The 25,033-nt window shown below is 42.8% G+C and overlaps 1 protein-coding gene across 3 annotated transcripts in view; it reads right to left on the reverse strand.

Moving 5' to 3' along the window:
* rin1b (Ras and Rab interactor 1b) overlaps positions 1-25,033 on the reverse strand; it is a 54,888-nt gene that overhangs the window by 3,559 nt on the left and 26,296 nt on the right. For 2 of the 3 annotated variants that reach the window (XM_049569275.1, XM_049569276.1), the window contains exons 2-11: positions 23,631-23,774; positions 22,902-23,016; positions 22,605-22,677; positions 20,409-20,500; positions 18,915-19,090; positions 18,343-18,627; positions 17,339-17,891; positions 11,173-11,481; positions 6,908-7,039; positions 3,911-4,080 (exon numbers count right to left, since the gene is read on the reverse strand). In XM_049569275.1, coding sequence (XP_049425232.1) covers positions 3,911-4,080; positions 6,908-7,039; positions 11,173-11,481; positions 17,339-17,891; positions 18,343-18,627; positions 18,915-19,090; positions 20,409-20,500; positions 22,605-22,677; positions 22,902-23,016; positions 23,631-23,774 — 2,049 coding nt within the window. The remainder of the gene's footprint in view (positions 1-3,910; positions 4,081-6,907; positions 7,040-11,172; positions 11,482-17,338; positions 17,892-18,342; positions 18,628-18,914; positions 19,091-20,408; positions 20,501-22,604; positions 22,678-22,901; positions 23,017-23,630; positions 23,775-25,033) is intronic. The other variant, XM_049569277.1, reaches the window with a different exon arrangement.

Raw genomic sequence — 25,033 nt, forward strand, 5'->3', positions numbered from 1 at the left:
CCTGCCGTTTGGAAGACATATAACAGGTTCGTGTATGAACTGTGAAACCTGGAAACAGTTTATCCATGATTCTTGGTGCCTGTTTGACACTTCCTCTAGTGTTAGAAGCTGGAGTTTGGACCCAGGGTAACAGGAGAGATCATTTCCTAAGTTGTCAGTTTTAGACAAATACTCTAAAGCTAGGAGCTACGAACACATTTTTTTTTTTGGCGCTGTGCCTCTGGGACGCTGGCTGCCTACAGACTAGCACCTGTACCTTTTTATAACGCCTCAACTTCATCTGAGCGCTGTTGGCGTACACTCCCATAAACGTCCCAGGCACAGAAAGTAAGAAGAAACTAAGAAAATACAAGCGTAGGGCAGAGTCTCTGTAGAAAAATACGTTGCCACACTACTGATGATTGAGAGAGATTACTTCTTTATGAGTCGACAAGGGATGTCCCGATCCAGCTTTTTCCACTTCCGATCCGATACCGATATTACAGCCGTGAGTTCTGGCCGATACCGATCCCATCCAAGCGCGTATTATACATATTCACTTATTTTGTTGTCAGTCATGTTAGAAAAGGTTTGGTCAAGCAATATTACTCTAACAAGAACAACTACTTAATTGGGTTAGTTAGAATGATCCACAACAGTTGGTATGAGAAACTGACCTGTTTATTAAATAAACAAACTTTAAACTTGAACATGAACATTAAATAAAAAATATAGCCCTTAATGAATAGAAAATAAATCAACACAAGAAATCTTTAAAATGTCTAACATTGAAATTAAAATAGCAGCAAGACTCCACACACTTGTGCTTTGGCCCCCTAATAAATAAAAAATAGATTAACACCACAAGACATTGTTGACATTTAACAAACAATGCAGCCTTTCCTTTTCAGTTATTTTAGTAGTGTCAGTGCCAGCCTGGTGCACAGGCACACAATATTGTACAACTGTTTAAACAAGCAATAGTCCATCCATGGCTCCAATTTCACTAATTGTGCCCAAAACAATGTCATCAGTGCTCTTTATTTAAACAGTAAGAGTGTAAACCAAATAAAAATATCACTCTCAAAAAACCAGAGCAGAAAACAAATAGTCAGTTAACTAAGTTGACCGCTACTCTTCCTACTCTTCCCTCCGTGTGTGTCTGCCGTCTGCATGCTGGCCTGGTGGATTGATAGTAAGAGCTGGAGCAGATCACTGGAATGGACTGCTTGAATTGCAGAGCGCTGGGCTGGCTGGAAAACCTGGATCGGACTCTGTGAAAAAGTGGAGTTCTTGGATCTGCATTTTTCCATGCAGTCTGATCCGATGCCGATGCACGTTTTTTGCTAATATCGGCGGCCGATACCGATCCGAATATCGGATTGGGACATCCCTAGAGTCGACACATTTTTTTTTAAGGAAAATCCTGCATAGTACAATTTTAATTGGTCCCCAGAGGGTGCGAGACTTGAATCCAGGACAATATTTGCCAAGTGCCAAACACTATTGACCTGACAGTCAAATTCAGCAGGTCAAATCACAGATATGATCAGCCTTGACATCACGTACATTTAGTGTCTTTTCCAGCTTGAAGGGAAAGTTTGGTATTGTTTTACTTGGACCTTGTTTTCTATGTTTATGTGTCTACAGCGGTGTGACGGTCGTGCCCACGGCCACACAAATACATACACCAGTTTGTTTAGTTTAAAATTTGTTAGTACTTTGACAACACACTGTTTTTATAGATGAAGTGTGCACATTTTGCTATTTGCTTTTGTAAGTTATTAATTCATTTCTCTTTGTCTTTGAGTTACATGAAGTCATTTCCTGGTTGAAGCTGGGCAAAAGATGGGGCTGAGGGTGGAGCCTGCTGTTATTCAGAAGGTCCATACCTTGGACCCAACTAAAAGCTGTGACATCATGGGGGGAAATCAGGGGTTTCTTTGTGTTATTAGTTTCTGTCAATAAGTTCTCCCCTTTGTGTTTAATATGGTGTGATCAGCTGAGTACATATGTTGCACCATTGTTTCATTCTGTTAGGTCTGCTTGATGACTTTACGTCTAGTTTTGTAGCTTTATTTATCAGTGGAGTTATGTTTTGTTGACCGCTTTTCAGGGCCCTGTAAGTATATATTCAGAGTATATGTAAATGCAGTTGCTGAGTCAGTCTGTCAGTCCGTCCATTCATCCATTCTGGCAAAGCACGCTGAGCAAAGTATTCTAGACGTCCCTCTCCCCAGCAGTGCTATCCAGCTCCTCCTGATGGATTGCAAGGCGTTCCCAGGCCAGATGAGATATACAATCCCTCGAGTGGGTTCTGGGTCTGCCCCTGGGCCTGAAAAACCTGACGGCGCCCTGGACACATCCTGATCAGATGCCCGGACCACCTCAACTGACCTCTTTCGACACGAAGGAGCAGCGGCTTCTTACCCTATCTCTAAGGCTGGGCTCAGCCACCCCACGGAGGAAACTCATATCGCCCGCTTGAATCCATGATCTCATTCTTTCGGTCACTACCCAGAGCTCATGACCATAGGTGAGGGTTGGGACATAGATGGACCAGTAAATCTAAAGCTTTGCCTTCCGGCTCAGCTCCCTTTTCTTCATGATGGTCCAGCAAAGCACCTGCATTACCGCTGACGCCGTGCCAAATGGCCTGTCCATCTCCAATTTTCCTCTCACTTGCAAACAAGACTCAAGGTACTTGAACTCCTTATCTTTGGGCAGTAACTCTCCGCCAAGTCGCAGGGGGCAATCCACTGTTTTCGGCAGAGTACCATGGCCTCAGATTTGGAGGTGCTGACTCTCATCCTGACCTCTTCACACTCGGGTGCAAGCTGCCCCAGTGAGTGCTGGAGGTAACAGTATGATAAAACCAACAGAACCACATCATCTGCAAAAAGCAGAACTGCAATTCTGAGGTCCCCAAACCGGACCGCTCCCTTCACCCAGTTGCACCTTAAAATTCTGCCCACAAATATCACAAACAGAATCGGTGACAAGGGACAACCCTGACAAAGGCCAACACCCAATTAAAACGTGTTTGACTTTGAGCTGAGTATGCAGACACAGCTCTCACTTTGGTAGTGCAAGGACCATATGGCTCGTAGCATTAGCCTTGGTACCCCGCATTCTCGCAGAAACCCCCAAAGGGAACTTGGTTGTAAGCTTTCTCCCAGTCCACAAAACACACATAAACTGGATGGGCAAACGGATCAATCATTGTTTTCGTTTTATGAGAACGCGCACAGACCCTGAAGCAGAAAGCCTGAGTTAACACAACAAGCTGATATCCACCTTCAGTTCTGACTGAGGCCTTAGGGTTTGTTGAGCCACCTGAAACCCACTTTAGGTTCCAGCCTATGTTTTAGGGAGCTCTGCATCATTCAACGCTTCCAGTATCACATATTTCTCAAATGTAATTTTGTGGTCGTGTTGTTCACATGGTACAGTGGAGAATATCTAACAGAATTGTTTCACTGCATAATAAAGAGGAGTTCCTACACTCTGCACATCAATCAGCACTTCACACAGGGCAGCTATGTGTGACAGCTCAAAGTAGAGTACTGCGCAAACCCACACACACACTGTAACACTACTACTACTGACTCTGTGGTGTATGACTACAATCAAAACATCTGGTACTGTACATCAGTGATAGTCAAAGTGGGGTCCGTGGCACTGGGCCAGAGGGTCCATGAAAAGATTAACTGATTAAAATTATCATGATACAAGTGAATATTTTAATTTTTAAATCTAAAATAGTTTCTAATAATCAGAATCCACATTGGCACAAGACTGAAACACTTCAGAAGACTGTAGAAATGTAAAATTTAGGCTCAAGGGACACACATGTGGGGTCCCTGGTACATACTCTGTCTTACTGAGGGTCCTTGGCTGACAAAAGACTGAGATCCTCCGCTGTACGTACCTGGTTCTGCATGCTCTCCTTTTGTCTCTGTGCCTCTCGGCTCCGTCTGCAGCTCCACTCCTTCAGAGCCTCCTGGGCCTCTGGCGTCAGGCAGCCTGAGCGCGGCTGCTCCCTGTCCAGGCTCTGGATCAGACACAGGCTGGCATACACGCTGGTCAAGTAGTAGCCACCTGGAACCAAAAGAAAAAAAGCTTGTGACTATAAATAGCAGCAAAATAGTGAGTAAAATTTGGAGCAGGACAAAGTGATTAATGAGCAGGCACCAGTCACCACCACTAGCACTAAAAGTAACCGCAACTAATATATGTTATACTAAAAAACCTAAAGTTATTAATACTAAGATACGTAATGACCAAAATCGAATTAGTCACAAGTGATAAACAAATAGAGCTTGAATGAAATAGTGAATTGAATTGTTGATGGACAGAAAAATAATCATGATTTAGATTAGGAGTGTACCGACTGTGAAAATCTGGGCCGATATCAATGTGTAAAATAACTATTTGGACGATAACTGATGGTGTTTTTTTTGTTGTTTATCCCCTTTAGTGCCAGTGAAACAAAGAAATCTTCATCATAGAAAAATCTGAACTGAACTGTTTTAAAGTGGTCCAGTCCTTCATGACATGACCTTCGAATGAGCACAAATTTAATTATATATAATTATGAAACAAGCTTTCAAAAAAAAAAAAACCTTCGTTCACATCATAATGTAACTCAATGCAACCTCAGTCAGCTGTCAGTTGCGGCCACCAGCTGCTAACCGCTATCATTAACTAGCACTGAAAATCTCATTTCATCCAAAACATGTTTTTTATGTTTTAAATTTGTGTTTCCTAGGAGAGCGAAAACATGACCTGCCCTACTTTAAGGTCCTGCTTGTACACAAAGCCCTACATGGGCTGGGACCGAGCCATATTGCTAACTCCCTTGTTAACTATTTGCCTCCAGGGACACTGCAATCATCTGCTGCTGGTTTATTGGAGGTTCCAAGCAACAGTCGGAAGAAAATCAGGGATTCAGCCTTTGTCAATTACGCCCCAAAGCTATGGATCACACTACCTATAGATATCAGGAAAGCCGCTCGCTAAATATTTTTTAAAAGAAAAGCTAAAAACGAATCTGTTCACTTCTAGACTTTAACTAGCTCTGACTTTCCTGATACAGGTCTGAAACTCTTTCTGTATGCTTTTATTTTCTATTTACGCATCACGCTGCTGTAACTCTTCTGAAAGCTTACTTGATTTTATGACTTATAGTTCTACATTTCTATCAATCAGTTCTGTTTTTCGTTCATCTTGTCTATTTTCATGTGAAGCACTCAAAGCTTATACTGCCCTTATTGTAAAACACTTTGTGCTGCATAAATAAAGTTTATTATTGTTATTATTATCAATATTACTCTCCTTGTGAATAGCTAGTACATGTTGCCTTCATTGGTTGCATTGGTTATGTTTAAGCAAGTGGAGTGAGACTGGTTAGGGTTGGGGTAAGGATGTCAGGGTAAGCCAATTAGAGACAGAGCAAGGCAGAGTAAGGTGGGTCATTCCCTTGCTATCCTAGGAAATGCAAATACACCCCTGGGGACAACAGGATGCTGTTAGTCTTGAGCCCTGCTTTTTAGCCTGCACAAGATTGATGTGACACAACAGACGCTCATCGGCCTCTGCCATCCGCGAATGTCATCTTATTTGCCAATAGGCCACTGTCAGTCAACAAGGCAAATATCGTCCGATATAGTGTTGCACGGTATACCAGTACTAAAATAGTACTGCAGTACTAGAGTATTCCAAACGGTACTATACTGCATTTGGAAAATACCGGTTCTTTGAAATTGATTCAATTTATTAATTTAGTTAATTTATTTTACTCAATTATGCACACAAATGCCTTTCTTGTTCCTATTGGAGCACAGATTGCACAAGTGGTGTGCATGACAACACCTGTATCAATATTCGCAGCTGGCGCACGTGAAAAAAGACAACAGAAAGTCTGTCTCGCAACACAAGACAACACGAGACGACACAAACTTGGTGGAACATTTGAGTTACCAAACCGTGACGTCTGTACCGAGGTACTTACCGAACCATGATTTTTTTGGTACCGTTACACCCCTACTATTTATTGTTCTAAAGGTTTGTATCCAAAAGGACTTTTCCTTAGGAAAAGTACCGCAGAGTATCGAAAAGTATCAAAATTCATATTGGTATGGGTACTGAAACAAAGATTTTGGTATCGTGACAACACTAGTCCGATACCAATATTTGGCCAATATATCTGTTCATCCCAAATTTAGATAACAAATTTTATGAGGGAAAAACGACCCAAATGTGAATATTTGCTGGTTTTCTTAGTCTTCTATGATGGTATATTTTATATATATTAATTTATGTGGGGGGTTTGGGCTGTTGTTTCGGTAAAACAAGCAATTAAAATACATGTCAACTTGATTTTTGTGAAATTTGTGGGCCTTTGTAACTTTTTATGACTCTTACCAAATGACTGATCCATGACTTGAGAAAACAATCGTCAGATTTACTGATAATGAAAGTAAGCTTGAGCTGCAGCCAAGTTACTGGTAGTATAGTAACTTCTGAGTAAAAAACAAGTGGATAAATATCTGTAATGACATGCTTGCAAAGTCCTACACACTGGGTTTAAGTTTCAGACCAAGTCTTAATGCATTTTTTGCTTAATTTAACATTTTCTTTGAGGTTATGAGGCTGAGATCAAAGTCTTCAAACTCAAGGTCTGACTCGAGTTCAAGTCATGTAACTCAAGTCAGCTCAAGGAGGGGGGTATATCCTATTAGCCACATATTTATGAAAGTCTGCTGTTTCCTTGGCACAAATACAAGTTAAATCATTGCTGCGCTCTAATCCTTTCTTTCCTACATACAGACAACACAATCTGTTATTAGTTTATCAGATGTAAAGCACAGCTCCTGAACAGCAGACAATACAGGGCTACAGGTGGCATTTAGAGTTCAGGTCGTACCCTCTCCTCCAAGCCAGGAGGGCTCCAGCAGCTCCATCATGTACTCCACCTCTATCAGGATGTGAGGCCTGTTACACTCCACGATCACGTAAGACAACGATGGCAGGAAGTCATCCCAGCTCACTTCTTGTCCTGGAAAGAAAATAACAGCATAACAGCATCTTTCACAATTTGAATTTATGTTTTTAGATTTTATAGCAATGTAGGGAGAAAAAAGAAAACCTTGTGCAGTTATCCACCTAATTAGACTTTGCATATGTCATCTTAGAAAAAATATAAAATCAGTTCTGTACTGATTCAAATATTTGACTGCGCTGACATGACGACGCATTCATTTCCAGCGGGTCGTGCTGAAAAGCAGACAGGTCGTGCTGCAGCTCACAGTGACACAGCACGTTTGAAGTGTGCAGCTTTTCAAAGTGACAAGACACCTACACGCCTTTGCAAAGATTGTTGACCTTCACTCCTTTTACAAGGAGGCTTTCAAGCAGTGAATACAGTGCGTTTAAAAACGTCACAGCAAATGGAATATTTCAGCTGATCAACAACTTAAAATCAGAGCAGTTTTAAAGGAACATTTCGCCCTCCAAACGACCACTTCTTTATCGATTACATACCTTGTGTTGCTTTGTTTTTGCATGCATGCCTCCATGGTGTACAAAGAATAGGGAGAAAATTATTGATGAATTGATGACTAATTTTAGAGTGACAAAATGCACAACATGAGGAATGTGAAGAATTCTTTGGCGATTAGACCCCACTGGGACGTGAATATTTAGGGGGTGGAGAAGCTGTGGTTCATTTAGGAATATTCCCCCGATGGAGTCTAGACACTAGTGATGGAGGTGAAGAGAGGGATGACTGAAAGATGAGGATGGTGGAACGAGGAGCAGGACTGGGCCGTGATGAGCTGAAGACTGGAGGTGGATGGGGTGGAGGAGGGTCGCATCTGTTTGACCTACACGGACAACTGACAGCAGCAGAGAGGAGAACATTTTTTAAAAACTCAACAGCAACATGATTGGCTTAGGGAGATCATGGGAAAATCTGGTTGGATTAACGTAGGGTAACGCCCATAATCAGCTCAAGTTGCATTTACAGTTTACATCCATGTTTGTGAAAACGTGGATGCTTCACACACATCTTCCCCACAGCAGCACAGAACATCCATAAAAGCTGCATAGATATGAGGAGGACACTCAAGGTAATTTCTGTTAAGTGTAGCTAATGCATAACTTCTATTTTACCTGGGGGATTGCAGTTGCCTGTGACTGGTATTTTCCCAAGGCTCTGCCCGAAAGACGGAGAGTCACTCATGGAGCAACATTTCATCATCAAATATCTAACCACAAGCTTCATCACTTCTTTGTTGCTGCAGCTGTCCATGAGTAAAATCCAGTTTGGGATGTTTAGCCAGTGTAGGGCTACAGCTGACCTCTGTGGCCGAGGAAGGCTCACCTTTGGTGGGGTGTATTTCCTGGAGCTTCATGTTGTTGTGTTGTCGGTCGTAGTAGCCAAGGTGTTTCAGACCGTAGGTTTGGGGACGTGTTTTTGCAGTGGAAAGAGTTTTAGTCCGACTACCTGCAGTGACAGTTTCCAGACGCTAAGGTGTTTCCAACTAGCTTGCTGCTTTTTGACGAGCGTGCACAACATGATGATTACGAAAACAAGTCAGCTGATGTGATTGTTGTATTTCAAGTCAGTATTGATGTGATAACAAAAGTAACAGCGTAACGAGTTCTTTGGTTTTGGAGTTATTGTAATAACATTACTGTTTTTGGTTACACTACTCGTTACTGGAAAAAGTGATATTGTTACTGTACCGCGTTACTGCCAAACACTGAGTAATATCCAGAAAAGTGTTTTACGTATAATATTATGATGTCATAGTGAAGTTGACCTTTGACCATTTGGACATAAATTATCATCACTGTTGTCAAAATTAGCATAAGAATTCTTGAGTTAGGGCGAAAACATGTTTTGTGAGGTCACAGTGACATTGACCTTTGATCACCAAACTCTAGTCATGTTCATTCTTGAGTCCAAGTGGACGCTTGTACCAAATTTGAGGAAACTCCCTCAAGGCCGTCTTGAGAATGAGATGGATGTATGGTCACAGTGACACTGACCTTTGACCACCAAAATCTAATCAGTTCATTCTTGAGTCCAAGTGGACGCTTGCGCCAAATTTGAGAAAAACTTCCTCCAGGTCTTCTTGAGATATTGCTTTCATGAGAAGAAGACAGTTGCAAAGTCACAGTGATCTTAACCTTTGACCACCAAAATCTAATCGGTTCACTGGTGAGTCCAAGTGGACATTTGTGGTAAATTTGAAGAAACCCCTTTAAGGCTTTCTAGAAATATCACAGTCACAAGAATGGGGCGGACATCGTGATACCTCTGGCCACAGCTATCGCCGGCTTGGAGGCATAGAAACACTAATTTTACCATGCTGAAATGGGAGCTGCTGGTCTGCCATTCAGTTTGTTTGTGTTACTGTGTAACTTTGGGGAATCTGAACTAACCTTTAAAACACTGAACACAGGAAGCAAAATTACTATTTTTGTCAGTGGAGTCTGAGTTTGAAGAGAGCATACGTGAGTTTCACTTTTAACCCTATGGGCCCGAACGACGCATAGTGCGTCCAAATTCACACCTGTTCTTCTCTGTGGATTTTCTCCGCGACCTTGCGTCATAGCGAGAAGCCACGCATATCACGTGAAACAGTGGAACTGTAGCTTTCCGAGAAGGCCAAGCACTTGTCGGTAGTCCAATACTTTCACAGAAAAAAAAAATGATAAAGTTACACTAAAATGATGTATAACAGAGCTTTCATACAGCTCTGCACACACATTACTCTTGGATGGATTACTCACGAATGCAGGGTCGCACAGACATGCCACACATATCACATGAAAGTGCAGGAGCAGAGCTTTCCAGGTATACCACACACGCCTGTCATCCCATCACGCTATAAATACAGATTGATTGTCTACAAAATAAAAACCTGACAAATTTCTTTACAATCCATTATACAGATCTTGTTATCAGTCACTTCATATAGGGAAGAATATCGTATCTTACCACTTCTTAGGCTTGCGTGTGTTTCTCCCTGTCTATACACATCTGTAGTCTGGCTTTCAAGATGCAAATATCTCCATATTGTCCAGTTGACACTCCATCAAACTTTGTATGACAAGACCAGCCACTTCACGTTTGCGCAACCAGACAACTGCAGCCTAATTATGCATGCTGACAGGGCCGTAGTCACCATATACATTGAGGGGGACACGTGCCCCTCCACCAATGCCCAAAATGTTCCCCCAGTATACAACTGAAACTGAAAAACAACAACAAACTTTGTTTACTGCAAACAAAGTGGCAAATATTATCTTGGAGGACATCATTGCACTTGGCTGACTATTTTTCTATGATCTTAGATGTAAATATTGCATGTTTCTTTCAGATAAAACACATTTTTGACTTGTGAATGAGTCAATGGAATTTCTTGCAATAATGAAAAAATACTGGCAATCATGTCCGCCTGGCACAAACCACATGTTTTGGACAACTGTGAAGTGACAGAATGTCCCACCATCATGGTTCTTATATTGCCAGATTCCAGAGAGTCTCCCCTCTTCAGATATGGCAGAATATGTCAACTTCCAACTTGCTATGGTGAGATACATGTAAAAATGTAAGAATTTAGTCACACGGATTTGTTTTTTTCCATTGATATAAAAATCAATATAAAATACAGGCACATAGGAGGACATGGAATGATGGCAAATCTGGATAGCCCAGATTGTCCTGAAAAAAACAAGATATAGCATGTGTATGTAGCCTTTATAATGACTGTGATATGAGCTTAAACGTAAAGGCAGTAAAAATACCCCAAAAACGCCTAGGGCCCATAGGGTTAACTCAGTTCCCTTTTGGAAAAGATTGTCTGTTTGAAAAGTATTGAACATACGAGACTTGGATTATACTGCACGAGTTGTGTGAGAGTTTGGAAACAGATGTTTTGATATAGTTTTGCCTTTCTTTAACCTGGACCCCTATGACTTCAATTCATCAAGAATTTTTGGATTCTTCGTTCACTGTGGAGGCATGCGAGAAAAACAAAGCTTGCTTTACGAATTCAGCGTAACACTGGGTGAATAACTGATGTACAAATGGTCATTTGGGGGGTGAAGTCACTAAGTCACTAATAAAGCTGTTTTGTGGATGCTCTACAATCAAATAAACAATGTATATGGCCTCACCATGTAAGGACCCCATGGCCTTGTGGACACACTTGCACACTTGCAGCAGCAGCAGCACCTTGTCGATGGGCGAGTGTGTCCTCTGCATCAGGATCAGCTTCTGCTTCACCCTCTCCACCTCGCGGCTGTCAGGCACTCCCGTCCGCACGCCGAGCCGCTCCATTGCGGCATCCCCCTTCAGGCGGTTCATGTTCTGGGTGAGGCGCTGGCTGCTGCCGTCCTGATTGTGTGACGCCACCAGAGCTTTGTCAAGGTGGGACCTCAGAGGCCTGAGCACACAGGAGAACATGGCCCGCTCCAGCGCCAGGTCTGAGGACAGAGGGACGGGTTAATTATTTGGATGAATCATTTTTGTACTGTGAGGCTATTTTTCTGTGGACAGAATTGCTTGTTCATTCATTCGGTCATTTGCAGGTAGAGAGAGGCGTTTACATATCTAGAGGCTCTGGCAAGAGGCCCAGAAAGGTATGATGCTGTTACAGCTGAATCATTAAGGTGAATAAAGAGTCAACAATGAAAATGGAGTCGCTCCTCCACTTGAAGAAAATGTCCGTGCAGGGGACTTATGACTTTTAATTTTCTTACTGACTGCATACGTGATTAAATTGTTTTTACCACTGACTCATGTGACGACTACCACCTCTGACACGAATCCTATTATCCATACACGAAGAACAGAATTCAAATAAGCACTTTTACTCCGTGGAAAACTTCATACCAGTGTGCTTAACATAAAAATTCCAAGCAATAAACCCTGGTAATATTTTGTATGATCCTGCCACAGCTCATATCTTGTCATTATGACTTTAACAACATGGGGTTTGTCAAGCCCAGGAGCTAGATACTCTGAACAGGCAGCTAAAATGTGAACTGGTCGTCTAAGTTTCTCAAGACAACAATAAGAAATACAAAAAAACTCAAACCGCACAATGAAACCATAAAAAGTTGTGGCCTCAAAAAGTTGAATAAAGCACTTTCTGACACAGACCTGACATGTAACCGTTCTAACTTTCCCAAAAGGTAGAATTTATTGCCGTGCTGCTGTATTGGATTGCATCAGACTGCACAGGCGTTCGTGTTTTTGTCCTCCTTGTGTAAAGTCAAGAAAGCTGTAGTGTAAGTATGGAAATCCTACAGGACTCTTCACCATAGACAGGCCCACAGGCTCATATATTTACCCACATGCTGGGAGCCCCGGGGCAAAAATGAGCTGTTAGGCCCTGATTAACTCCCTGTCTCTTCCCCTCCCTGTGCTGTGTGACTCAGCCCTCAGTAAACTTTGAAGGATCATTGACATTAGAACAGTCCTTAGGCGGGATTTGATGACGTAGCATCCTTGAAATTCAGCCATTTAAGGATCCTTCCTTGACTCTGAGAAACACCCATGGCCTTAAGATAAGGTAATAAAGTAAAACCCTCCCAGAGGAAATTTTGCTGCTAACAATGGTCCTTTTCTTTGTCTCATCAGAAATAAATCAGCTTCCTGTTTGGAGATGAGTCATTTCTGATCTGCGTCTCCTACCTCTTTAGAGGTACTAGCCTCCATGAATAGATACTTGTATACACAATCAGTAGGCGATGGGACAAGATTTTGGTATCTGAAGTGTTCTGGTTTCTGTTTGTAGGCTGATAACAATATTCTTGATGACAAATTAGTAAAAAAAAAAAAAAAGTATTATTCATTTACGAAAATAGAATTGCAACAAAATAAGTGATAAGTTCGCCTTCAAACATTCAGTAAAACTTAAAAAACTTTAGTTTGTGAACAACAACAGTAACTATACAATATTAATAGTTCAACAAAATAAAATCTACCACAAATTACACATTTAAACACATAAATCAACAGGTGATTTCCTTCTTTCAGTAAAATCCTAAATGATTGAGTTGTTTTTTCCCACCTGGACCTTTATGCTCTGCCATTTCTCCTCTAATCATCATGCTGTAACCTGTGACAGGCTGTTATGATACCACAACTAGTGAGTTTTTTGTGGAGCTGTGAGCATCACGTAGGTTTACATAACCAAAGGTTTATGACAAAATCACTTGACGACACCGACTCCAATGTGTGCACAGTGAGAGAGGAGAGGGAGAGACGCTGTGCTGCTGCCAGAGGAGCCACTGAGTTCCCTCTGAGCAGTAACTCACTAAAAGACTCTGAGAAGTCCGGGGCTGTTCATAAAACATTCAGGACGCCACAGTTTATTCCACACTACTGAAGCTGCTCCTCTTTTTGGTACCACTGCGGAGTCTGTAATAATTTAGCTTTCAGCCATGCTTGTTGCTGCCGTGGGTAGCAGTATGACATCATATGTCAACAAGTCGTAATATAGCGAGTATCATGATGATGAATTTTTCATATGATGTTAAAAATTATACCGGTGTTATCATGAACGAGATGATATGGCACACCCCTACCGAGCAGTATTGATCAACAATATTTTTTAAAATATCTGTATTCATATGCAGAAACGTGCTTATAGAGATTAGCTGAAATGACCGGCGCATGGATTACAAGTCCTGGCTCGAGGATATCAACTAACTACATTGCATCAGCGTGAAATACTGGCCCCCGTCCCCAGAGGCTTACCGTTGTCAGAAGGTAGCCGATGGATCCAAGTTTGTAGAGGTGCTTAAACTTTTTAACTTATCATTAACTTATACTTGACTTTGTATGCTAAGCTAGGCTACCCTCATCCTGGCTCTTAACACACAGATATCTGAGTATTTCCCAAAATGTTAACCTACTCCTTTACAACCTCTCATACAGTAATAAATGCACTGTCATCAAGCTAAAACAAGGCTAGTTCTCTTAGCACCTGAAAAGCTAACGTTGTGCAGATCCAGTTTTATTTTTGGCCTGACAACAGGGAGATGTAATACACAAGCCCCTGGACATGTTACACATGCATGCTCTCACATGTGGAAAAACACACACACACACACACACACACACACACACACACACACACACACACACACACAGTGATTCTCCTGCAGTCAGTGGGCAGTCCTGACTAAGTGGGTAACAATTCTCCAGCGCTCACTGTTTTCCACTCATCATCAACATCCTCCTCACCATCCTCTATGCTTCCCTCCTGTATAATCCCCTAACATCTCTCCCCATCTACCTTACTATATCATTCCCCCTTGTGATTAATCATCCACGCCCTCCGTGCTCTGTTTCTCTACCTCACTCTCCTCTCCCCTCCCAGCATCCCTTTCTCTTTTACCAGCTCTGAAGAGTAACAGATTACATGTAATGTGATTACAGCCCTGTTAGTTACTGCCTGGTTCTGATTTTTTCTAGCTATTACTCATAGTCCTGTAACTGATTACACTTTCAAAGTATCCTGCCTATTTCTATCCCTCCCTCCCACCTTCCTCTGAATCGTGCTGCTCTTCAAGTGAGCGTGGGACTGTGATATCTTTTTATGATAAACGAGGGGGAGAAAAAAAAAATGCAAATGCCTCCCACCGACGCAATGCGAGATAAATCAGAATCAGAGCGCAGGAAGGAAGGATGGGAGGAAGGAAGGCAGCGGCCGACCGCTCTCCCCTGAAGCCTCTGCACTGCCAGGCAACCATCCATCATCACACATTTACACACAAGCGCACCTGCGAACACACACACACACTCGGCCGCACACAAAGGAGTCCAAAAAAAGGAAAAAACCTACGCACAGGACTGTGTCAAAAGATCTGACTAGAATCCTTCCAAAGCAGCACCCTGCGATGTCTTTACAATAACCACAAGAATCACACTTTGAATGCGATGGATGTGAGTGCGGGCGCGTCGGGCAGGGCTTTCCTAATGCTGTTTTCTAAATACCAGAGACAATATGAGCTCTAGTGAATGAGGCTCTACCCCCCCACGCAAACTACTTTGTGTTGACAGTGCCTTTCACTGGAGCCTGGGCAGCCCACCATTTATGAGAAAAGGCTGTCTGTTTCCATAGACCTGCGTCCTCTGGCACTGTGCTCTATTGAATCAGTGTTTTCTAATAGTACCGTTTTTTTTTTCTTCTTTCTCCACATTTCTCTCCCTCCTCCAGTCCCCGGCTGCACTCACCGTCTCCACGTTTTGATGCGATAAAACTAATCACGCATATGAAATTCACAAGGTTGAGACGATTGAGCTCAAAACGTAATCCAGCATAGTCAGCAAAAATCAATTTAACATTTCACTCAGTGATTTTTGAGTTTTTCTGACATAAAATAAAATTAATTCTGGATTATGTTTTTTTTTTCACTTTAATTGGAAACACTTGATAATAAGGTGTACTTTATAAGAGATTAATAAATTGAAACTAATGGCTGCAATAATGTTAAAAGCTTGGTCATGCTTCTCCGTCCATACGTGAAAATGCATCACGTGTGGTTCAGAGATGTTCGTATGGCTGTTCTTTGTTTAGTTCCAGTTTAGTTCTGTTGTTTCATCTTGAATCCACCTCGTGACAGGAAGTTGGATCAACCAATCAGGTTGTGTGGTCTATGGTTGAGGCACAAGTGTTACCTTCTCTTCTCAACTCAAGACTCAAGTTCGTATTTTTTACATGTCTTTTTAAATTAAAATACGAACAGAAACCTTACACAGTGACTCTGACGCATTTTAATATTCTATTTGTTGAGAAACCATGCAACAGAAGCAGCATTTGCTCCTTCGCTTCTCTCCACAGGAGGTACCTCCCTGGCTGTCGCCACTCTCTGCCTGCGTCTTGCATTTGGCAACGTGGCAGCCTGAAGAGGGTGAGCTGTCCTCCCTCTCTGTCTCCACACTGTCAGCGTGCTGTCTTCATCTTCTACTTCATCCATCTCTTCCCTACCTTCATCCACCTGCATATTACTATCTGACCTGTTGGAAGTCCTCTCTCTTGTTGCAGATGTATGAGTCCGGCAGTTACGACCACATTTTCTTCACTGCTTCTTGGTCAAACAACTCCACAAGCTTTTGACGGATGCGCAAAAACAAAAAATTGACCTTGTTCAATAAACTTAAATGTCGAACGAAAGTTTTGGAGTCAGTGTGTAAACATGATTGACATGATGTTGCATTCATTGTTCAAAATGCAACAATTTCTGACAAAGAATAAGCAAACGTTTATACAAAAGCAACCCCTCTAAGTCTTCATTTATGACCCACAGGAAGTGAGTAGTCTGACTCTCTGTGATACAGACTGTGGCTGTAAACCTGACTATTTTGACCAGCATTCTCTCTCCCTACTTCTATCGTATTAACGGGTCCAGTGAGTTCCTCCAGAGCTAAATTATAGACAGGCTTCCCCTCTAGTGCACAGATAATGCAATTATGTTTGTCCTTTCTATCAGTTTAAGTTGACTCATACAGGCAACACAATCTGCTACTGTTATTTGTGGTGTTTTCTTTTGCAGGGCCATTTTTGAGACAGTGCTCTTCTACCCACATGCAAATGTTCCATCAAAGGAAGACACTATTTTGCAAGGGCACCGTTGCTGCATCCTGGGCTTAGTGCTGCCTAAGACGACTGTGATTGGTTTAAAGAAATACAAACAACGCAGTGTGGTTTTTCCTCTGTAACAGAATGATTAGGTGTGGCTCCTGACCTTTCTCTAGCACTGTCACAGCGCCATGGAAATAGGACTGTGGGAGACTAGAATGGAGTGACAATAGGGTTATCTGTAGACACTCTGCCTTCTGCCTGTAATTTCTTATTTTCTTCTTATTTTGCTGTGTCTGGGAAGTTGCTGGGCACAGCGCACAGGTTAGGTCAGGACATGGTCAGGCTGCAAAAAGGTAGCAACCAGGTGCCAGACTGTAAGCAGGAGGCATCTAAGAGGAAGCTACAAAAATCCTACACAGCACGGAAAAAACTTGAAAATAGTGAGGCGAAATGCCACGCCGACTGAATCAGGGGTTGGCTTTTTTTTTTTCACCTTTGCTGGCAATACTGTTTACAAACAATAACTGACAATTTCTAAATAGTATACCTTTAATTCATGCAACAAAGTGGAATATGAGTGTGCCTGTTCCCTTGCAAAACTTCAAGGATTATGCACTACTGGGAGACCAAATGCAATTTCAAAGTCATGAGTCAGGGTTTAAGAGAGATGGTTTGTGCTGTGAATCAAATATAATGTGTTTTACTTTGATGTAAGCATTAATGGGTGCAACTTTGTGTTTGTTTACCTTTCTCGTTCTCTGGCACCAGGGTTTCAATGGGAGGCTCCAGCTCTCCGCTATCCAGCAGGCAGCACTTTGCCTGGGACAGAAAGAGACGCAGACCCTGCAGGAGCTGCACGGAGGTCACGCGTGACGAGGAGGACGAAGTAGAGGAAGCCAGGGATTTGAGCACCTCTCGCTGTGCCAGGAGGAAGTCCTGAACCATTCCCCCAAAGGTGGAGCGCCTGTCCCTGGACAGCTCCTCCACCAGTCGCGTCAGCCGCTTGTCCGGAGCAAAGAAACACACAAAGGCCTCGCTCATGCGGTGCAGCCCGCCACGGCCTCGAGAGCGCACCAGCGGCGGGCGATCGTAGGCGCGAAATTGAGCTTGACCCATGCTTTCTTGTTCTGAATCCGAGTCATTGTCCTCGTCCATGCTGCTGAAGGAGCTGCTGCTGTCCAGCTCGGCCAGGGACGGAGCCGGGCGGCGCTCCAGGGCTAGAACTGCCACCTCAATGCCTGACTCCTCTGCTGGGGTGGACTGCTGGGGCTGTGGAGGCTCCTCTGCCTTTGCAGATGTCTTGACCGGGACAGAAGTGATAATTTTACAGCATGATAACTGAGATGAAGTGAGGGGGTAATTTCTCAGTCTAAGAATGAACAGCCTGAAGTACCAGATCAGTTTACACATTAAGACAGCATGCTTACAGGGACAGTTCACCCCCAAATTTCTCCTCTTACCTGTGGAGCTGTTTATCAATCTAGACTCTTTTGGTGTGTGGTGCTGCTGATATCTCCAACACTCAGCAAGTCAAACCAAAACAAACTAAACTGATCAACAGCTCCACAGGTACGAGGACAAATATGTATTTTTTGGAGTGAACTGTCCCTTTAATTTGAAACACTTATGATTGTTAGCATCGTTAAAAAAACATTCATATGACTATAAGATGATTGCCTAGACTTCCTGATATTAAAAGTCCCTCATGTAAATGAAGGCGAGGTCTGAAAGACAAATAAAGGTGCTTTACTTGTGGCACATAGACGGACATCATGTCCTCCTCATCTGCAGAGCCCGGTGACACAGCAGGGGTCCTCCTCAGGACCCCTGCCCCGGGGTGAACTCTTCTCTGCGGGTTGGCGCCGGTCTTCTGCAGCCTCTCTGACCCGCCGGGCAGCTCCAATGACGTGGGAGGCGAGTAGGAGCCGACCCCCTCCAGGGACAGATTCATGGAGGACTCTGAGAGCCGGAGCCGCATGCTGCGCTTGAAGCGGTGCCGTTTATTAGAGGCACTGTGGTTAATGAGTTGTGGCTGCTGCGGAGAAGAAACAGTGGAATCAGTCCTTCATCTAACAACTCTATTTTTCAAAGGGTAAAGTGAAGTGCAAGGTGAACAGTAGTTATGTTAGTGGCCAAACAGGGGGATGGATTTAGAGCCATTGTGACTGACTTAACTTTAAAAAAGTGAAGTTTTCAGGACCTTAACAAACCTGAACTGAGTTATCTACAAAGATTTGCACTTTATAAACCATGAGAAGTTTAAATTAAGGTGAAATGACGGAAAATCACCAACAGTGGACTCCTCCAACCTTTGCTACTGACCTTGCTAACCTCCAGCTGTAGGAAGAGCGGGTTAATGAAGCAGAGTTTGCCTGGCCTACTGCGGGTCAGCAGGGTACATCGATCCTGGGCCGCTGACGTCTGACCCTGGCTGGTAGATGCAGCCAGGTCCACAGGTCCATTTTGTATCTCTGAAGCAGTCGGTGCGCTCCAGAAATCTAGAGGCAAGTTTGGGTACCAACATTTTTCAGTTAGACATTCAATAACTGCAGAAATATCAACCAGCCTCATTTGTTTGCAGGAATTGTGCATATTCCATGTGTTAAAATGAGAAACACAGAAACTTTATTTTTCAGTTTCTTGCTTGAAAACTAGAGGAGATTACATTTTGTCATTTTACAAAAAACAGTAATCAAACAAAAGCAATAAAACATGTACAGTACAGCGTAAGTTTATCTACTGCGAGCTGACTAGAGCAGACAGATTTTGCAGAGCCCTGGTGAGAAAGAGTCCTTTATCTCTGAGCTGCAGTCAGTGACACATACTGTGTCATTTTTAGCCATCTTGAAGTCACACCTCGCTCTCTGCTGCTGCGCTGCATCAGTACATGTTACCACTTTAAAATAGATGCAAGCTGGCAGTCACTACTTTAGTTCCTTAGTCCTTTACTTTCACACATTTGCAATACGTTGCTGAGGAGAAGCCACTGCAGAGGGACTGCTCTGTATCCTCACAGTGTCCAGTGCTGCAAGGCGCAAGGCTAACTGCAGTTTGACAGTTTGTACACAATGAGTGTATATAATTTTAATAATTGCTGATATGCTCTTTTTGGTAAGTGGTAAGTTTAGTACAGCACGTGTCAAATGTAACATACTTTGCAGACTGAAGTTCACACTACACAACTTGCTGCGCTGTTATCGGAAGTCCTAAAGTTGCTGTGGTTTTCACACTACATGACCCACCAACAACAGGGGGTCACACAGGAATCCCAGATGAATATGTCACGTGATGCACGGGTCAAGACACAACCCAGGATCAAGGGATGCTTACTAGAAAATATCAAAGTCAGAAAGAGACAAAGCAGCTTTCCAGTTGAGTTATGAAACTAATAACAAAAGATTTGAGAGCGCTGAGCCAGTGTTGATTTGCTTCTGATCTAGGGCTTTTGTTGGGAAGCTCCAAAATACAGTTGGCAAGTGGAAAATCGGGGCTAAAGTTGGGTAGTGTGAAGCAGGCATAGGTGACCTAGGAACATGGTTAAATGGCTGCTACAGTAGGCAAAGGGAAATGAGTAAACAGGTCTAAGAGTCTACAACAAGGGACACTGACCCGGGGGCCATAGGAGACCAGGGTCCAGTGGATAAACAAACATAAAAATATTTATGGACCTCTGTTAGGGGATCGTCCCTGCACTGTTTTTTCATAAACAAGCTCTATTTTGGTGGCTTTTTATGCACTTTGGCATCCTGTAATTTAAGGGCAAGTGACAAAGTACTTAGTAAGTTTAGCTCGATGAGACGTCTTCAATCACTGTACCTTGTCCCATGTGTGAGATGGCCTCCAGCTGCCTGTGTGTTGTGGCTACAGCGATGGCCTCTGGCAGCTGCAGCGGGAAAGGCAACACATCCCTGCAGAAGACATTAAATAAAACCCTGAGTATGTGTGAGGCCATGAGACTCCAGAGGGTCTTGGCTGAGTGACATCAGGTACACTGCATGGCCAAAGTAAGTGGACACCAGTACGGGATTGTTTCACATCTCCACCCTCCTGGGAAGGTTTTGGCACCTGGCTGCAGGGGTTGGCTCCCATTCAGTGAGACTGACCACTGATAGAAGGCAATAATGCAATGGCTGAGACATGTTGCATGAACTGCATACTGAAAGATACAAGCGCATTAGTAGAAAGCAGAAAGGCAACAGCCACAACACAAATGCAAAAGGCCACTTTTACTGTAGGGCTTACATGCAGGAGAGAATGTTATTCGCTGGCAAATTATGAATACTATCGCTATATGATTGTTACAAGTAAGTTATGTTGGGGCAGTGGTGTAGTGGTTAGCACTGTCGCCTCACAGGAGGGAGCCTTTCTGTGCAGGGTTTGCATGTTCTCCCCGTGTCAGCGTGGGTTTCCTCCAGGTGCTCTGGTTTCCTCCCACAGTCCAAAGACATGCAGGCTAATTGGTGACTCTAAATTGTCCGTAGGTGTGAATGTGAGTGTGAATGGTTGTCTGTCTCTATGTGTCAGCCCTGTGATAGTCTGGTGACTTGTCCAGGGTGTACCCCGCCTCTCACCCAGTGTCAGCTGGGATAGGCTCCAGCCCCCACGTGACCCTCAAGAGGATAAGCGGTTACGAAAATGGATGGATGGAAGTTATGTTGTTCAGTGTCTTAATATTTTCATATTTATGACAATGGGTCTTTGATTACCATAGAGAAGACTATAATAGGTTTGCATAAACTAAAGACAATGCACAACTGTTTTACTTCTGGCGAGTGACACTAAATAAATTAAAAGCCTTTATATCACTATGGGGGGTTCGGCCCACTTGACATGCTGTTGTGATGTGCTATGGCCTATTCAAGTGCTGGAATTTGTTATTTACGCGACAACAATTGAACGCAACACAAGCTCCACACCAATTGAGTGTGTGTAGTGCCGTGTTTGACTGTGTGTTGATGGTCATTTACACACTGTCCATAACTATGTCAAGTAACAAACTGCGTAGGGCTCGGGTCAAGCTTGGTTATAACTGTCTCGGACTCGGGTCTGATTCAGTCAGGAAAATGCGAGCCGTGCTCTAGTGTGCTCACTTGTGTCTGTGTGTGTGTGTGCGCATCGGGGCGAAACTCCATGGTGCGCGATACAGAGAGCAGAGAAGGTAAATGTGCGACCATGTAGAGAAAGAAATTATGTGCCGTGGTGTAAATAAGATAAATAACATAAAGCATATGTTAAGGTATAGACCTGTTCTATAGGAAAGGTAACCTTGAATGACTTCTGTTGTGATCTGGTGCTATATAGAAAATTAAATTAAATTAAATAAACTTGACCTTCAAGGGGGGTGGGGGGTGCCCCCCTCCAATATAATGGTAGGGGAAACACTGATATTAATGCAATACAAGTCTGCAAATAGTCGGCCCATGTCCTTGCCAACATCCATTGATGCTCACTCCTGTTTTGGCTTTTTGCATTTGTATTGTGGGTTCTTACATTTGTTTTGAAGCTGTTTGCATTTCTGTGGTGACTTCTTGCATTTGTCTTATGACATGTTGCACATGTTGTGTTGTGGCTTTTTGCATATGTGTTGTGGCTTTTTGCATTAGTGTTATCCATAAATGCACTTGTGTTTCTTTTTATTTGCAAAGCTTTTTGGATAGGAAATTAGTTCCAAATATCTCAGCCACCATACAGTCAGGTCTAGCTCCCAGTTGGTGTTCCAGTTCATCTCAAAACTGTCTGATGGGGCTCGAGCGGGCCAATTCTTCCAGACCAAGCTGGGAAAACAATTTCTTTATGAACCTCACTTCATGCACGGGGGCACTGTCATGTTGTAAGAGGAAAAGGCCCCCTCTAAACTGTTGCCACAAAGCTGAAAGCACACTATTGTCTTATATATTATTGTGCACTGGAACGTTAAGATTTCCTGTCATTTAATCTATGGGTGGAACCATGAGAAACAATCTGTCCACATACTTTTGGCCACACTGTGTTTCAGTGAAAATAAAACATCACCTGCTGATACAGTAGAAGGCCACCAGTCGACACAGGTCAGGAAAGGTGAGTGCTGAGCTCTCCAAGGCGAATGCTGGTTAAAGAAGAAAACAGAGTTTGACTGGCAGCTGTGGGACGCTTGCTCAAATCTAACAGAAAACATGGCAGCTGCGAATATTTTGGAGAACCCATCCACTCTGTCCCACACCACTTCACACAAAAAGTGTGTGAACTGCACTGCAGCACAAACAGTGAGCAGAGAAATGCAGAGTTATGTGTATCGCAGGTGGACGACACATGCTTGTTTTTTTTACTCACTGGAGTCCTCCTCACAGATGAAGCACTCCTTGACAGAGGAGGCACTTTTGTCCGCTGTCACTCTCAAACACAGCACCTTCCTCTGGCTGGAGCTGCATTTACGCACCAGAAAGGTCTGTAAGCAACAACAACCAACACACACACACACACACACACACAAACACAAACACAAACACACAAATACAGCAGAGGAATGTTAAAAAAAATATGTTATGTTCACAGGTTTTTCTGGAGGAGGCACAGATGGTGCAAAAGGCAATGTAAAGCACAAAATAACAGCAGGACTGCAACATTGGACATTATTTTTAGTATTCAGTAACTACATCCCATAAATACTGTGTATGTCATCAAAACCTCAGAGGAGCTGTAGCTGTTGAACACAAATGTGAACAAATTGCTGTCTTTGTCAAAGGTTTTCAGAGGTTTTAAAGCAAATATTCATATTTTCCAAAATGCTACGTTACTCTTTTTTAATGTCTTCAGTTAGGATGAACAAAAATGTACTTTCACCTTTGCAGAAATTAAAGCTAATTCAAATGTTGCACAAGTCTTAAATCTTAAAAGAGCAGTATGGAGGATTTAGTGGCATCTAGCTGTGAGGACAGCAGAGTGAACAAGCTGAACCTTTCCTATGTGCCAAGCGTGAACCTTTAAATCTATCAGTGAGTCCGAAAATGTATTCTTTTAACTGATACAGTCCTAAGATTGAAAGGCTCGACTTGTCCGTACCCCGACAGGCTCTCTGAGCAGAATATAGAGGGCGGAGTCTTGGTTGAGTGACAGCTGCAGCCACACGGGATGTGTGATCAGCAGACGATCCAGGACGCTGAAGACCCGCTGAGAGCCTCGCTGGGTGCTGCCCACCTCCTGCATCTGAAACACAGGTAAGAAGTTATTATTCAACAACAATTACATGAGCCTTTCCTCTTTTTCTGTGTCTGTTTAAACATCCTTTTCCAGAAAAATAAGTTTGGAGGACAAGCTTGAGCAGATTTCCTCTTGTATCCTTTTGTCCATGAGTTGACTTTAGGCTGCAATGAATAAAATATGATATTTAGTATGTTGTTGCAGTTTGCCCAGACCTTCCTTAAGAGTTGTGGCCTGACCTTGACCCCTTAAGTGAAAGTGAAACCTACGCAAAACAGAGTAAAAAGCTGTGTGTGTAAAGGTGAGTATAAACATATGTAGCTGCTTGTACACACACACGTTCACTAGGGCTGCAACCATTAGTCGATTTATCAATGACTAATCGACTAATAAAAATAATCAGTGACTATTTTAGTAGTCAACTAATCTGTTTGAGTCATTTTTCATAGAAAAGTACTATAAAAGAACCCCAAAATACTCTTAATGCAGCTTCTTACATTCAAATATTGGCAGCTTTACACACTCTCCCATGACGGTGAAATCCCTTGGCCTGGGAGAGGGTTTGGGAGAGACAGACCAACATTTTTCAACATTGTAACACATTTTTCGATAAAATGATTAGTCGACTAATCAAAGAAATAATCGACAGATTAGTTGACAATGAAAATAATTGTTAGTTGCAGCCCTAACGTTCACTCTGCAAGCATTTACTACTGAGATCAATTCAGATTCATTACTTGGATCAAGTTTTGCTGTTCGGCCCCAGGTATTTTTTCAAAGATGGCCAGACACGTAATCAAATAAAATGGACGCTACACTGTTGTTTAATATACATATCTGAAAAACTGTTGTAAGAAGATGAGGCAAAGGGGTGCCCCAGTAGCTTAATTGTTGAGACGCATTCAGTGTAAAAAGCAACATCCCCAGTTTGAATCCCAGCCAGGGGACCTTTGCTGCGTGTTAAACCCCCCTCTCTCCCCATGTTGCCTTACAGGCTCATGAAATCCAATCAGACTGTGACTGCATTCCCACAAATCTGATTCATGTCAGATTCAGATTGCTAAGTAAAAATGTCACATTTCATTTTTGTTTTTATGTTATGGCATATTACCCCTTTTTTATAGAATGTTTTATGCTTTTATTGGACAGCTACAGCTGGAGAGACAACAGGAAATGAATAAGAGAGGGAAAAGCAACAAAGGCTCCCATATAAATTCAAACCCAGGGTGATTTGTCAATGGTTGGCATCTATTTGCCTGGGAATC

The sequence above is a fragment of the Epinephelus fuscoguttatus genome, linkage group LG23 (genome assembly GCF_011397635.1).
Source record: "Epinephelus fuscoguttatus linkage group LG23, E.fuscoguttatus.final_Chr_v1".
Lineage (NCBI taxonomy): Eukaryota > Metazoa > Chordata > Actinopteri > Perciformes > Serranidae > Epinephelus > Epinephelus fuscoguttatus.